This window comes from Pelophylax lessonae, assembly GCF_965119305.1.
Source record: "Pelophylax lessonae genome assembly, chromosome: 4".
Taxonomy (NCBI): Eukaryota; Metazoa; Chordata; class Amphibia; order Anura; family Ranidae; genus Pelophylax; species Pelophylax lessonae.
Window position 1 is genome coordinate 556,127,810 of NC_138771.1, and position 16,369 is coordinate 556,144,178.

Below are 16,369 nucleotides of genomic sequence, written 5' to 3' on the forward strand. Positions count from 1 at the left end.
CGGGTGAATTAGTGCTGTACTGGGCGGCGGGTTCCCTTCACGTCCGAAGTGCCTGACCGGCGACCGCTCAGTCCGCCCCTGGAGCCCGCTGCTGACAGTGACCCGGGGCCCCTGGACATTCGGGGCCCTGGGCAGTTGCCCAGTTTGCCCCCCCCCCTAACGCCGGCCCTGCCTGTAGTTGATTCGACCCTTGTTTATTTAACTGAAGTGCTGTATTGGTTATGGTCTTGCGCTGTGACCCTTGCAAGGGTTCCATCAATGTGTTTGCCTTACTGGTTCTCAGTTTTATGTTTGTTTGTCTGTGTTTGTTAAATCGCAATAAAAGGATTTCTCAAAAAAAATTAAAAAAAAGCATTTTACACTGCTTTTTCAACCTCTGCGGAAGCTGGGGATCTCACAAGTGGTGCTATCAATTCCTGTTAGCGTTCACCCTGGGATTTGGAGATTCTTGAGTGGGCAGGGCCATGGGCTGTGTGTGCAACGGATAAGTAGTGTTGAACTCAAAGGACATTGCCCACCCACATTGGGCAAATGTGATGAGATTAATTTGCCCAAGCTGCAAGCAAGAAATGGAGGCTCCTGGTTTGTCAGTGAAAGTGTGAGGTCATAGGAGGTGGAACTGATCAGGAGTCTCCCAGCTCAACAATCTAACTATATAGCACAGTGGGTGGATCAGACCTTGTTTTAAAAAAGGACTACAGTGGGGACGTACAAGACTGGTGGCCGGGGGGGATATGATGGGGAGAGAGGGCCTTTCATGCAATAAAGAATTCTGGATTTCAAAATGGCAAGAGGACTATGTACAGTAACAACAACAATTTATTGATAGCTATGGAAGCACCTGTATACATTTTTGGTTTGAAGGACATAGGCGTGCGCACAGGGTGTGCCGGGTGTGCCTGGGCACACCCTAATCACCCCATGTGCATTAGTATTATCCAGGGGCGACACCGGGTGGGTGGTTGGGGGTGCCAGTGTTAGTGTAAATGCCCCCATTATATTAAAGGCTAGGTTCAACTTTAGAAACACGTTACACCCGTATTTAGGGTGTAACGTAATATGCTCCTAATCAACTGCTTCCCACTACCAAAACCTCCTCCCTGTGACAGCAGGTAGCGTTCATATGGGTTTGAGCTTTGGGGTGCACATCTATGTCGGAGGATGTGGTGCCCAGAGGTTGGCCTCCTAAAGACACAGAATATGTGTCATCATTTATGTCAGGCAATAATTTTAAATCTGTGCAGCCACCTACAATAAAAACCACCGCTCCTTCTGCTAACTGACACCGGAGGTAATGTATTGTTAATCAAATTGGTCTGTTCATCCCACCTCAGGCAAATATCTAGATTCACCCTGGTGGATAATCAGTGTGACACTATGAGTACTACACCTATCCTCACCTGCCAGGATTCAGCCTAGCACTGATCAGAGTGCAGCGCTCACCACCAGCCGCACCTTAATTCCCATTCAGCTTATAAATCTGAACATTTCACAATGCTTTTATTTGTCTGCTATGTAATTAATATACTCATCATCTACATATCCCCAAGCTGCTCCCTTCCAATTCTTACATTCTATGCAATGCCAAAATTTTAGGGTCCATTCACACCTCAATGAGCGCGTCAGTGGAAGGTAAAAACACAAGCATTGATGTGCACCAGCATTCTGCGTTGCATTTTAACAATTAACACTAAATTTTTTTTTTTTATAAATTTTTATTTTCCTTTTTACATACAAAATCAGACAAAAAATATAGAGCAGTGGTAATGCAGCTAATTACTTGGATCAAACACTCCAAGACTTTGCATGAATAGACAGAGAAGAGAAAAAAAAAAAAAAAAGAAGAAAGAAAAAAAAAAAAGAAGGGGGGGAGGGGGGGTCGGAAATTCAAGATTCAGCCTGAGCTATCTAGGTTGCAACCCTTATGTTGCCAAAAAAAATCGTGTAGGCCGTGTCCCTAGAAGAATACCATTCAGTGAATCTAAAAGGGCGTATCATATCTGTCAAGCTCTCTTCTGAAAATGTATATTCCAGGAATGATCTCCATCTGGTAAGAAATCTCGGGGTAGTACGTGAGTTGGAAAGCATAACATCGAGTCTTTCCAGTTGGCATAGAGACAGCAAAGATTGTTGGACCTGTAAGAGATTTGGTGGGGTGGTATTAATCCAGTTAGCCATAATCGTTCTGCGTGCTGCCAAGAGGCAGAGGTGGGTCCATTGTGAAGAAAAGGATATGCAGTTAAAAAGGCAGGTAGTAGGAGTCTTAGGTACACCCATACCCGAAATAAGAAAAATATAACCCAGCACGCTGTCCCAAAAGTTGCTGATATGCGGACATTCCCAGAGTCCATGTAAAAGTGTAGGCCGTGAAAATTAACACTTTAATTTCAGTAATCTTATGTAGCACCCTACAAGTATGTGCTAGGTAAAATATAGTGGGCTTTGTCTGCCTAACAGCAGAGCCATGATTTTCTTTTAGTCAGGTAGGTTATCATGGCTCCCACGTGTGTCTGCTGAGAGGGGAGTCTCCCCACTGGCCCTCTGAGAGGCTTCTCATTGGGCAGTGGAGGAAACCCAATCAGAGATACATTCAGGCTTGTATCTACCCCAGAAGGCAGATTCTGCCACAGAGGATTCTGGGAGTGGGTATAAGTTTGAGGGGGGTGCATGACTCAGCGTCTTTGGCGGGAGCAGAGTCCCAGGAGGGAGAGGATGGCTGTATCTCCTCCTGTCAGAGGAAGTGGATGTCTCGGGGTGCTGCCTGAGAATCCAGAGAACACTAAGCTGAGCTGAAAGGGGATCCGGTGTGCTGAGAACCAGCAGAGAGTGAGAGGGGTCCAGTCCCAGGAAAGCCTACAAAAGGTCGTGAGTACTGAGGATTGCCCCTGGGGGGTCTGCCTAGTGTCAGAAGGGCCCACTCCGGAGAAGGTTCTGGGGATCCAGGAGTCAGCTAGCTGTAAAGGGGGTGCCTGGTCAGAGGACCCTGAAGTGTTAGAGGGGGTACCTAGGTAGACAACCCTGAAGTGTAAAGGGGGCGCCTGCAGTTTGGGCCCTGAAGAGTTAGTGTACAGTGAGGAGTGTACAAGTTGAGAGTTGCAGCAACACTGGATTTTACACAGAGCTACCTCAAGCCAGCGCAGGGCTGGAGGAAGCTATTCAGTGACTTTTGAGCAAAGCAGTGTCAGGAGTCAAGCATTCTACAGTCCTGGATCTTCTGAGTTAAAGTCGAGGTTCCAGCACAGTTTTCAGTGTTATAGTATCTTTAAGCGTCAGGAAGCGTTGGCTGGCATTCAGCTAGCGTCAAGACATCGCTAACAGGCATTTTTCTACAAGAGTCCCAAAATTGTACCTAGTTGAGCCGGAGGAGTATCCCACTCATTCCCTTCTCCCATCCCCTAAACTTAATAAAACAAAACAACCAAAGATGCCGGAATGGTTATTTTCTCAGTGCTCACACCTGGGTTCACAGCTCAAACGTGCTGGAAGTGTTACCGGTAACAATGGCAGACCCACGTCATGCCCAATGCCTGGAAAACCTGCTACAGACTGTTTTGTTTTTTGCATTTATTTGTGGTGTGAAGTGATTACATGCATTGCGCTGAAAAAAGTAGGGCCTGCTCTACTTTTTCCAAAACAGGGCAGTGCATATCGGCACAACCCATTAGCGTCAGCTGCTCATATTGAATTACATTGCTTTTACAACATATATGTGCTGACATGACATGCATTGATTAACGCATGCCAGCGCATCTGATGTGATTTGACCCTCAATGTAAAACAATAGGCACTACGTTAAAGTGGTAACAAATGCCATTGCTGGTTGGTAAATTCTGTCAAATATTTTCTTTTCCTCTGTCTCTACAGAAGAAATAACAGCATGTGATTCTTCAGAATAGGGATTTTGCCTGTGGAATAGTGAATCTACATTCACGGTGAATGTAAGGTTATGTGAGGGTAATTGTTCATCTCCGATTAGATTTATGTCCACCTTTATATTGAAGTTGTTTAAAAGCATGGATTTGGATCCCATTTGGACCCAAATTTGCTCATCAAAAGGATAAACAAATGAAAACCTCTGGCAGATTGTTAGGCAGTTGGTAGCTGCCTGCATTCTAAAGCTGCATACACAATATACAATTGTCTTTAGATTTTTTCCTTAAGGCCCCTTTGACACACTCGATCCACCGATTCCCCACTGAGCAGGAGGATGACAGCTGTGTCTCCGCGCTGTGTGCGGAGACACAGCTGTCAGTTCCCCATGCATCTCTATGGGGGAAATCGGATGGGAACAGACCGTCGGTCCGTTCTCATCCGATCCCATCCGCTGGATGGATGGAAAATAGGGTTTCCTCTGTTCAGATTTGACAGATCGGATGTCAGCGGACATGTCTCCGCTGACATCCTGATGCCCCATAGGGTTGCATGGGGGGGGACCTTTCAGATCCGCCAAAAAAACGGACAGGCGGATCTGAACGGTCCGCCTGTGTGAAAGAACCCTTAGACTTACCAAAACCATATAATATGAGGTCAGACCTAAACATTTTCAATTTGTATGCAATCAGACAGGCCCTTGCATAACATAGTTGAAGGTAAATCTAAAGTTAATCTACCAACAAAAGTTGTATAGTGTGTATCCAGCTTAACAATCACGGCTCATCCCTGTCAGCTGGCAACCTGGGAGAAACCAAAAATCCCCCACCCCCCCCCCCCACCAAATCCACACCAGACTTTTATTTATTTAAACTTCTTCCCTCCCATGTATGTGTCTTCTAGGGCAGTGTGCAGCCCCCCGTGTCATTTGTCTGGCAACCCCTTGACCGTTGCCATTTTATTTTTTAGCCCTCCATTGACTTAAAGCCCAACTCCAGGCAAACTTTTTTTTCTTCCCCCATGCAGTGGGGCTGTGCCCGCACTGCATGGGTTAAATGCTCGTTTTCTTGGTCCAGCTGTGAACTATTTCTGATGTTTTCATGTCCAGAGCCGGTCTATGGGTATGATGACGTCACGTACAGTCCACACTAGGGGGGCAGCAGCCGAAGGGACTGGTCTTGCGCTGGGAGGATCAGAGCATAAGGTGGGTATATTTTGTCTCTCTAAATCCCTAGACAAATACAAGCAGTTAATCCATGCAGTGGGGCTGTGCCCACAGTTCAGCTTTAAATGGGGTTCAGATTTAGCACCTGAACACCAATCATTTTTGCTGAACCTGCCTCGAACTGAGCCCAGACACATAGGCTATGGTGTTACATATTGAAACAGATCAACTCCTAAAGCTGAACTCCTCTACATCATTAGTATAGTAAGTACCTAAATCTGATCTGGTATCAACCTCTTGTAAACCCAACGCAACAGAGCTCAAAAAAGGGAAAAAGGGAAGCGGCACAGGAGGACAATCGGAAATACTTCAATGTAAGGATCATGCTAATGAGATGCTAAAGAGATGGGAAAGCGGAATGACAGAAATTAGCCCATAGGTCTGCAAGTAAAAGTGTAATTAAAGTGTTACTAAACCCAAGACCCTGCATTCACAGTATCTGGTCTCCCATGGTACACATAACATGGAAATGCAATTATTTTAGTAAATATAAACTGCTAAATACATTTTCTCATCAGCAGTATATAGCAGTTTTGTGACTTCTATCAGGGTTTGGTTAAATATTGTAGGAGGAGTTTTCATTCTTCCCTGATTGTCCTATGAGGCTGCAGGACCCCTGACCCTCTGTCTGGACAGTGCTGATGGTGGTAATGGTGGTGATCACATGCACCCTCCCAAAAAAAGAAAACAAACTCTAGCAATACACATCAAACTGAGCATGTGCAGCTTGTCCCCTAGCCTCAGCAGATTGGTGACAGTAGAAGCAGGGGAGATTAAAGCGGAGTTCCACTCATTTTTGTGTTTATTAAAAGTCAGCAGCTACACAGAAGCCTCCCTTCTCTCCCTCTCCTCTCCACGGCGCCGGTATTTCATTGCACCTGGCTGTGACAACTTGCGGCCTCACAGCCGGGTGCAAGCTGCGCATCGCCTCCCTAATGGTCGGGCAATCTTCTGGGGCCTGTGACATGTCCCAGAAGATTGCAAGTAGGGAGGGGGGAAAGAGGAAAACTTCCGTTCTAGCCACCTAGGCATCTTGAGGGGAAGCGGGAGCGGGTACCTGTCAAAACTAGGTACCCCCCCAAAAAAAAAACAAAAAAACACAACATGCCAAATGTGGCATATTTGGGGGAGAGGTGTGCTTAAGGCAGAACCTCCCCTTTTATGTGGAGCTCCGCTTTAAGAGAAGACAGGATCAAACACAGCCTTCATACACAATGCAGAGGATTAACCGCTTAGGTTCCACAGTAAGTATAACAAGCATAATTTATTGCAAATACAGACTGATTTTACTCTTGTGGGTTTAGTAACACTTTAAGTCTCCTCAGGGCTTTTTTTCAGCAGGAACGTGGGGGAACGCAGTTCCGGCACCTCCAGCACTGAATGTATGTAATAGCAAGGGGTGTGGGGTGTGTTGGAGGGTCTCTTGATGCTAGCTGCTTGGGGATCTATTATCACTGGTAGGGATCTGTTATTGTGTGAGGGTCTATTGTCCCTGCTGGGGGGGGGGTCTATTGTTGCTGGGGGGGTTCTTATGTTGTTGGTAGGGATCTCCTGTTGAGGTAGAGGTCTATTGTTGGCTGATCTATTGATACTGGTTGCTGGGAGAGCCATTGTTGCTACTGGAGGGAGTCTAATGTTGCTGGGGTGGATCTTTTGTTGCTGGGTGAGGTATTTTGTTGTGCATGGGAGGTGGGTAGGGGTGGAACCAAGTTACAGTGCTCAGAGGTGGGTAGTGGGTGGAGACAAGGGGTGATTCAGAAGAGGGGAGTTCCTGCACCTATTCTCTGAGAAAAAAAGCCCTGAGTCTCCTGCCCTACAGGCAGACAGGGCTGTGAGGAAGAACTGTGTAAATCTCTGCACTGGATGTAGAAAAATAAAAATCATTTGGCGGGTAAAACTGCACCCTTATATACCGTATATCTAATCTGTGTATTTAGCAGGCTTAACTGGGGTTCAGCTTTAACCCATTTAATACAGATAAAAATTGAAACCACTGCCAAACCAACCAGGCAAAAAAAAAAAATGCACACACACAACACTATCTACTTGTCCTTTCTAGATTTCTTCTTCTTTTTTTTTTTATATAAAGTAAGCTCATTGTGTTTCTTCTCAGCACAATTATCATATCAGAGATTTCCACCTTTTTTCAATCCCTGGTATGCTTTATAAAAGTAAACATGACTCATGTGGCTATACAGATACATTGTCTATGAACACTTTTACAGCTGCATTCTGTGGGACTGTCAGAGATTTTCACAACACTTCATTGCCCCAAGTAGATATTCTGCACAACAGGCTCTGGGCAGAAAAAAAAAATAATAATAATAATAATATGACAGCCGAGGTCAATTAACAGCAGCTGGTCCACAGTTTAGTAAGGCCGGTTCGCGCTGATAAGATATGCGCTCCGACTTTGGGAGCAAATGCGCATCAGAAGTTGCACCCCATTTAGTGCAATGGAACCATTCTAATAAGTCGCTCCGACTTAAAAAAAGTTTCCTGCACTACTTTTGGTCTGACTTTGGCAAGACTTGCATTGACTTATGTTAAAGGAGTCGTATGCAAGTCGTTCCGAAGTGGCGCTGGGATTTGGCTTTGAAGCTGTGGCAGTGTGAACAAGGGCTTAGAGTTTTTGGTCATTCTAATTTGTAACGATTCAAACATTTTGGAACTGCAGCCAGTCAGAAGGTTCTGATAGTGATAGTACCTATTCTTGTAATTGGCTGAGGTTCTAGAACAGCCAGGGTCCTGAACCCGGCCCGCTGGCCGGGATGTATCATTCATGTTTTATTTTTTTTCATGAATCACCTAATTAGAGCCAGAGCCAGAAAAGGGTGGACCCGGGGCGCAGAGCACTGCGCCCTAGCCCCGCCATTTGTGTGACAATGGCGAATGGAAATTTGCTATTGTCACACGGATCCTCCTCCTGGCTAATCAGGAAGCGGGTCCGAGACCCGCTTCCTGATTGGCCGAAAGGCGAGCTCATGCCATTGGCCGAGTAGGAGGCGGGAGGACTCGAGGAGACGCTGGGGGACTGAGGAGAAGCCGCCGCTGCAGGTAAGTGCACTGACTGGTCTCTCTGCATTGAAGGGGGCAAGATGGTCTCTGCATTGAAGGGGGCACGATGGTCTCTGCATTGAAGGGGGCACGATGGTCTCTGCATTGAAGGGGGCACGATGGTCTCTGCATTGAAGGGGGGCACGATGGTCTCTGCATTGAAGGGGGGCACGATGGTCTCTGCATTGAAGGGGGGCACGATGGTCTCTGCATTGAAGGGGGGCACGATGGTCTCTGCATTGAAGGGGGGCACGATGGTCTCTGCATTGAAGGGGGGCACAATGGTCTCTGCATTGAAAGGGGGCACGCTGGTCTCTGCATTGAAAGGGGGCACGCTGGTCTCTGCATTGAAAGGGGGCACGCTGGTCTCACTGCATTGAAAGGGGGCACGCTGGTCTCACTGCATTGAAAGGGGGCACGCTGGTCTCACTGCATTGAAAGGGGGCACGCTGGTCTCACTGCATTGAAAGGGGGCACGGCACGCTGGTCTTACTGCATTGAAAGGGGGCACGGCACGCTGGTCTCTCTGCATTGAAAGGGGGCACGCTGTGGTCTCTCTGCATTGAAAGGGGGCACGCTGTGGTCACTCTGCATTGAAAAGGGGGCACGCTGTGGTCACTCTGCATTGATGGGGGCACACTATACCTTGATTACTAAAGGCCCCTTTCACACTTTTGTGATCTCAAAGTTACGCAATTTTTTACAGCGTTTTTTTGCCGCAAAGCAATGCCTATAACATTTTTCTGTTTGAGCACCAGCCGCCACTATATAAATAAAAACAATAAAAAATATGCGCATTGGAATTCGTTCATATTTTTTTTTCAAACTATAGTCCGGCCCCGAACAGTGTCTGAGGGACTGTGAACTGGCCCCCTGTTTAAAAAGTTTGAGGACCCCTGTTCTAGAACCTCTGAATGGTTACAAGTTAGAATCATGAAGTATACTTACAAAACTACTCACAGGCTGCTGATTAATGATTTTAGCTGACATTTATGGGTAGAGGAGGGAGAACTGTTGGGGGCACAGCAAAGCAGGGTAGGAAAACAACTTTCACACCAATAGTTTTTATATTGGCAACAGTGTTCTGCAGCCCTTGGCTGTATCTGTGTGTACACATATGGCAGGACATGCATTGTACAGTCATTCTGGATCCGTGTGTTTAGTATATACTTAGCAGAACACTATACACTGTCAACTGTGGACCTGAGTGAAGAGTACACACATATTATAAGACATGCACTGTACTTTGTCACTCTGGATCTGTGTGCACTGTACTCTAAATCTGGAGATGTGTGCACTGTACTCTGTCACTCTAGAACTGTGTGCACTGTATTCTCACTCTGGATCTGTGTCTTCACACATGGCAGGATTTTTCATATCCTTTAGATTTATTCAAGTGAAACTCTCATTCATAACACAGTACTTATGGAGTATGCTGTGGGTTGAAGGACAGCAGACTGCGTGCAGTGCATTACCTATAGAGACTTAGGCCTGGTTCACACTATTGTGGCTCTGTGAGCCACATTTGCATGGACACGGCAACCCTATAATTTAAATGTGCTGCTGTGTCTGCATTTCATGCAGGAAAAAGGTTCCTACACCATTTTTAGGCCTCATGCCTCAAGCACTTTTACAGCTGCTTTTAGCAGTGTTAACCATTTTTTTTTTTTTTTTTGCAGCTTAAAAATGCCCCTTTATGTTATTCTATAGCCTCATGCACACACAGTCTTCTAGGAGCTGTAAGTGGCTTATGCAATTTTAAGCTGTAAAAAAAAACCAAGGGCCAGTGCGTTCTGCAGCAGCAGCGTTAAGTTGTAAAAAAAAAAAAAAAAAGCCTGGCGCTGCTAAAGGCTGCTTAACGCCGCATACAGCGTTAGGCCACGTCTGACGTTTTTAAGCTGTAGTAGTTGGATTTGAGGATGGAAAATAGAAGAGGGCAGAGACAGACTGCTAAATGCTAACGCTGCTAAACATGGCTAAAACGTGCATTAACGCCAAAATGAAACGCTTCTAAAAGCACCTTTTTACAGCTGCTTTTTCCTGGCGTCAGAACTGGCTTGCAGTTCATTTTTTCAAACGCGAGGCCTTAAAATGCAGATATGGGAAATCACATGTTGCTCTTGTACCATGTAGTTTTCCGGCGGTTCCCGCACCCGCAAACACGCTGCAGTTTTAGATGCGTGGGAGGTGCCATTAAGAATGAATGGTAGCCCCATGCATATTTAAAGAGCAGCGCGTTTTGGCTTGGAGTGGTTTCCCGCAATAGTGTGAACCTAGCCTTGGACTATTTAAGTATGCTCCTTTAACCACTTGCCGACCGCCGCACGACTAATAACTTCGGCGGTCAGCCCCTCACAGGCAGAGCGACGTAGTACTACGTCGCTAGCCTGTGAGGGTCTAGGGAGCGAGCACGCGATCCCGGAGGCGGGGTCACGGACCCCCCCCCCCGCGCGTGTGACTCACTCGGTCACTCGGCGATCGTCGGTGCAGAGGGAGAAAGTCAGGCTAATGTAAACAAGCCGCCTGTCATTCTCCCCTGTGTAGAAACAATGATCATACGGTTCTACTATGTAGGACCGATGATCATTGTTCCTACAGCTCTAGCCACAGCCAATCACAGTTAGAATCACGCCCCTAGGGACACACACAGCCTCTCCCTCTCAAATAAAGTTAACCCCTTCACTGCCAGTGTAATTTTACAGTAACAGTGCATATGTATAGCACTGATTACTGTAGAAATGTCACTGGTAACCCCAAAAGTGTCAAAAATGTCAGTCAAGGGTCCGATCTGTCCGCCGCAATGTCGCAGTACCGCAAAAAAAAAAAAAACGCAGATCGCCGCCATTACGCGTTAAAAAAATGACAAAAATCTTTCCCTTTGTTAGTAAACGCGATAACTTTTGCGCAAACTAATCAAAATACGCTTTTTGCAATTTTTTTTACCAAACATATGTAGCATAAAACAAATTGGCCTAAAATGTTAAAACATTTTGATTTTTACATTTTTTTGGGGAATTTCATATAAAAAATGTGAAAAATATTGTTATTTTTGCAAAATTGACGCTCTTTTTTTGTTTATAGCGCATGATCAAAAAATCGCACAGGTGATCAAATACCACCAAAAGAAAGCTCTGTTTGTGGGAAAAAAAGGACGTCAAATTTGTTTAGGTACAGCGTCGCACGACTGCACAATTGTCCGTTAAAGTCACGCAGTGCCGAATCGCAAAAAACCCCCTGGTCGGAATGGGGGTAAAATCTTCCGGGGCTTAAGTGGTTAAGCCACGCCTAATATTTAGCACAATTTAGCCAATCCCATTTTAACCATGACACGCTTCATGCACCCAATATTTTTTGTGTCCCAGGGTGTCCCTCATTCTTAAGGCTCCATTCACACCTGAGTGTATCGTTTTAAGACGTTTTTTTGGGCTTTTTCCAGGCGTTTTTCAGACATCTTTTGCAGCTGTTTGGAGGCAGGCATTGACATCTAACAAAAACACTTGTAATCTGCCAAAAAAGAAGCTCATGTACTTTTTTGAGCTTCAGGCGACAAAACGTTTAGATGTGAACAGGGGCCATTGAAATGAATGGGATTTTGGTTGTTGGGCATTTTGAGACTTCAGAGATGAGCATTTCACAAGCTGAAATATGCTCAGGTGTGAACAGGGCCTTAGTTACAAAGCTCAGAGGTGTGTATCTTGTGTCATGTATATTGTTAGTTAGTAAGTAAAAACTGCTACAATTTACTATAAAACGAAGCATGTCATCTGCTGCAGTACATCAGGATAGTTCAAACTACCTAATATAAAAAATAAAAAATTGTTTAATTCTATCTGAACTATAAAGAGACTTCTGACTCTTCTAAGCATCCTTTGCAGCCACCAAAACATGCCCAAAGATGGACAAAAATAAAAAGGTATAGAAAATATAGAAAAAGCTAAAAAAAATTTGTACAATGGAAGGTTGATGCTGGCCTCTCTTTCCCTGCTGCCTTAGACACTAGCCCACAGTTATCAGTGATACATCCCTGTCTATGTAATTCTTTAGGGATATTTATAATACCTTCCTATTCTCCATATTGACTGTTCCAGTTTTTTTGTTGCAGACATACCATAGGTGCCAAAGATGTAGCTCAACACAGTTTGCAGCTCCTTATTTTTGGTGAACTCGCTGACAACCTCAGTTACACTGCGAGAAGCGTAGCGGAAAAACGGGGACAACAACTTCACCAGACCAGTTCTGCACAAAAAACGGGCAATTGGCAAAGGCAAGTACTTCAGGACACCCATGTCACGAGCACGACGAGAAACTTTCTGCAATGAGAAAACATCATTAATATTCCTTCTGCATTGGCAATTGCGAGGGCATGCTCAGAAATCATACATAGTTACCCACATACGACTAATATTATTCGGCATTGAAAGTAAAATAAATCACAAAATGCAGATTTTTGACCCCACAATTAATGTAAGGAATAGGCTCTTTGGTATTCAAGTAAAGGTGGTACTGGTTTTGTAATCCTATGTCAGACAAACTTTCAGTTGCTATTGTCACACATTTTAGAAACAAGCTGATGTAATTTTATAAAACATACAAGTGGTATAGCCTCTGACAAGTTACACCAACTAATTAGCATTCCCATCAATGCTGACATTTAGTACAAAACTGCTTTATTTCCCAGAGTGGTCGGGGCCAAGAAGGCCCAACGGGAACTTAGGCCTAGTCATGGGGGCAACCAGACTCATTCAAAGCTTAGAGGAGGCCTCAAAGTCAGCAAGATCTTATCCATACTCCTACTGTTTATATGTAAAAATAGTATGTTCTATTTCCTAATATAAACTATGGGCATTGAACATTTACTGACATCTGAGATTACCAATATATTTCTTTTTTGTGATTCTTGAAATATACAGTGTAAATTTGGGCACATTATATACATTTGCCCTTGGGCCCCCATTTTATGGGACTTTTCTTAGTATGACCTGTTTCCATTTGGCCAAAAACACATATGGTATCTTATGCATAGAGCGTTTCTTTCACGAACAACAAACCCCACCATAGATTAGTCCATTTTCTATGTCATGGGGCGGCACTCGGTATGTGGAATTTTACCACTGAAATTTATCTAGAAAGTGTTGATAAGTGAATAGCAGGACTTTTCCACACAACCTGTGGGAATATCAGCACAAAGTAATCTAAAGAAGGTGTGGACCTCATTTATCAGCAATCTTTATTATTGTTTGTTTGTATTTCTTCAGAACAGCCAGATTCACATTTGTATTCCCTACAGCAAGTTTTATGTAAAAATTAGGACCAGTTCTCATTAAAAAATACTGAGACAAATTAGGACTAAAAGACAGCTCAGATGAACATCTTCCCGTTATGACAGTGCTAGGCAATGCCAAAGTGTTGGAAAAGGTAAATGGCACACTGGGTTCTCTCAGATGCAGATTGAGGGGTTCAGACTACCTCTTTTGAGTGGAGAAAATTGAGATTTCAGTTTTCTCTGGGTTTTGTAACACGCAAATTTGGGTTCTGGAGTCCAGAGACTCAAAGAGCTTTGGGAGGAAGTCTCTAACCCTGTGTTCGTGTCTTAGAAGAGAACAGGAAGTGGAGTGTGCACAGACATTATAATCAAGGACCTAGCAGGGCTACACTTGAGCGATAGGCGGTTCCCCACACAGGGGTCAGGATGTGGGCCAAAGCAGCAGGGAACTGAAAGAAAGAGAGCAAGAGAGTGCAGCAGTACTGTAGGATGGTCTGAGGGGCCAGACAAAGGGCCTAAGCTTGAGGCCTGAGCAGAGGAACTGCAAGGTGAAGAAAGGATGGTTAATAATAATATGCTTTTGTGTTTTTAAGTGGTTTGGAAAACCCCTGCAAGGGTAACGCTGGAGTTACTTTGAACTTTTCCTTTAAAATTAAAGTGTGCCATCAAACAGTAATTCCTGGCTAGTTTAAACTCACTGCAAAGCACTACACTTTGAGCGAACCCCTGCAATATCACACCACCTACAATTCATAGAGTCACCATTCTCAGCATGATGCCCCGTGTGAAGAAAATGTTGATCTACGCATCTTTTCAGAGCTAGGGGCGTGAAGCTCTTCATACTTTGAGCTGTTGCACCTGCTCTGTCACCTACAACTTTCACCCAACATAAATAGGCACTAACTGAGTCAAATATATACCCAATGTGTGTGTATATGAGTTCAAGGCACATAACCAGGGAAGCTGGAAACTAACTGGATCTTAGGATACTTACTCTGACGAGCTTCAAAAAATTTTCAATGGCCTTTTCCTCTCCTGGAAAAGCTTTCTTCAGCTCATTAGCATAATTCTGCATGCCAGCACGCATATTATAGCGACGGCCATTTGTTACATCCCCAATCAGTACCACGTCAAATGGGTCGTCCATTGGTGACCACTGCAGCTGCCCATCTGTCAGCTGATCCACCAATATCCGAAATGGTGAGCGATCATTGAGCTGACCAATGTAGTGTATTCCTGAGGAATAGAAAACAGTGTCAGACACGTGTCAAACTTTTACCTAGACTATCAAAAGTTCTAAAAAAGTACCCATTCTCTACATGGTCACCAAGCATACACAAGAGCTGAAATTTCTGGCTTTTGCCTGAATAGTGGACTGATTCTTCTGTTTTTGTCAGCTCTCTCTTGCTTGAGCAACAGAGGTTTCTGAGCATGCTTAAAGATTTTGGTGACATCACACGTATTCTCCCTTGGCTTATACAGTTTACATAATGATAACACAATAAAATCTTAAATTCTTTAAGCATCCTGCTAAAAATTAGGTAACATAGAACTGAGATCATGATTGCCTAATTCGGGCATTTATAGCAGGACTGAGAAATGGTTCCAGTTTTATGGGTCTCCTGCAGACAGCAGCATCCACTGTCTGGGGAGAACTAATAAGCCAGTTAGTAAATCAATTACATTTGTTACCATTGCTCTCTTCACCAGCATCCTTTATCTTCTGAATCCAATGAAATAAATTTGCATGTACAGTCAAGCAGAGCATGCAGGTTTATGGCTCCATGTGGCCGCTAAAGCAGGCAACCTCATCCTCATACTCTTGTAATAACAAAGGGTGAGAATTGCGCTTAGCAGTCACTGTAAAGTGCTTTAGTGCATATGTGATTGGTCACAAGTTGCAAAATGTAAAGCAAAACTAATATACACAATAAATATTATAAATAAATAAACAATGGTGACTCATGTGATTCAAATAAAGTCCTTAAAGTGCTCAGTGCAGACTGTGTCTTCAGCAGCAAAACTTGGAGTAAATGGGAAACCTTCACCAGACACCTCCACCCAGTGGTAAGACAATATACCTCTTACCAGACAAAGATGACCCCTTAATTACAGGGGGTCAAAACCGGCAATGATCTCCACATAGGCTCAAAATGGTCGGAGTTCCGGTGAGGTGGAGCGCAGATGCGCAAGCGGCGTCCCATCCACCTATCCAGTTGAATGTATTGTACTTCCAGGCGGAAATAACTGCTTTGATGTAAGTGCAATCTTTTTCATTAAACCCCAGTATATGACGATATTACACCATTGGAGTTTCCTTTGTTCTTTTTTGCATTATGATGCCCGGAGATCCGGAGCTTCTTAAAGGCATTTGGGCTAATATCCTTTGAGCAAGAGACAGCGCTGAGGACCATTTTGAGCCTATGTGGAGATCATTGCCGGTTTTGACCCCCTGTAATTAAGGGGTCATCTTTGTCTGGTAAGAGGTATATTGTCTTACCACTGGGTGGAGGTGTCTGGTGAAGGTTTCCCATTTAGTCCAAGTTTTGCTGCTGAAGACACAGTCTGCACTGAGCACTTTAACCACTTGCCTACAGTGCACTTTCACCCCCTTCCTGCCCAGACCGATTTTCAGCTTTCAGCGCTCTCACACTTTGACTGAGAATTACTCAGTCATGCAACACTGTACCCATACAAAAATTGTGTCCTTTTTTTCACACAAATAGAGCTTTCTTTTGATGGTATTTGATCAATACTGGGTTTTTTATTTTTTGTGCTATAAATAAAAAAAGACTGAAAATATTGTGAAAAAAACGCATTTTTCTTTGTTTCTGTCATAAAATTTTGCAAATTAGTAATTTTTCTTCACAAATTTTGGCCAAAATTTATACTGCTACTTATCTTTGGTAAAAATAGCCCAAGTAAGTGTATATTATTTGGTCTTTGTGAAAGTT

The 16,369-nt window shown here is 44.2% G+C and overlaps 1 protein-coding gene across 1 annotated transcript in view; it reads right to left on the bottom strand.

Annotated features, from left to right (window-relative positions):
• LOC309553714 (all-trans-retinol 13,14-reductase-like) overlaps positions 1 to 16,369 on the bottom strand; it is a 338,403-nt gene that overhangs the window by 295,858 nt on the left and 26,176 nt on the right. The window contains exons 3-4 of the mRNA XM_082255091.1: positions 14,410 to 14,651; positions 12,261 to 12,462 (exon numbers count right to left, since the gene is read on the bottom strand). Of these exons, the coding sequence (XP_082111217.1) occupies positions 12,261 to 12,462; positions 14,410 to 14,651 (444 nt within the window). The remainder of the gene's footprint in view (positions 1 to 12,260; positions 12,463 to 14,409; positions 14,652 to 16,369) is intronic.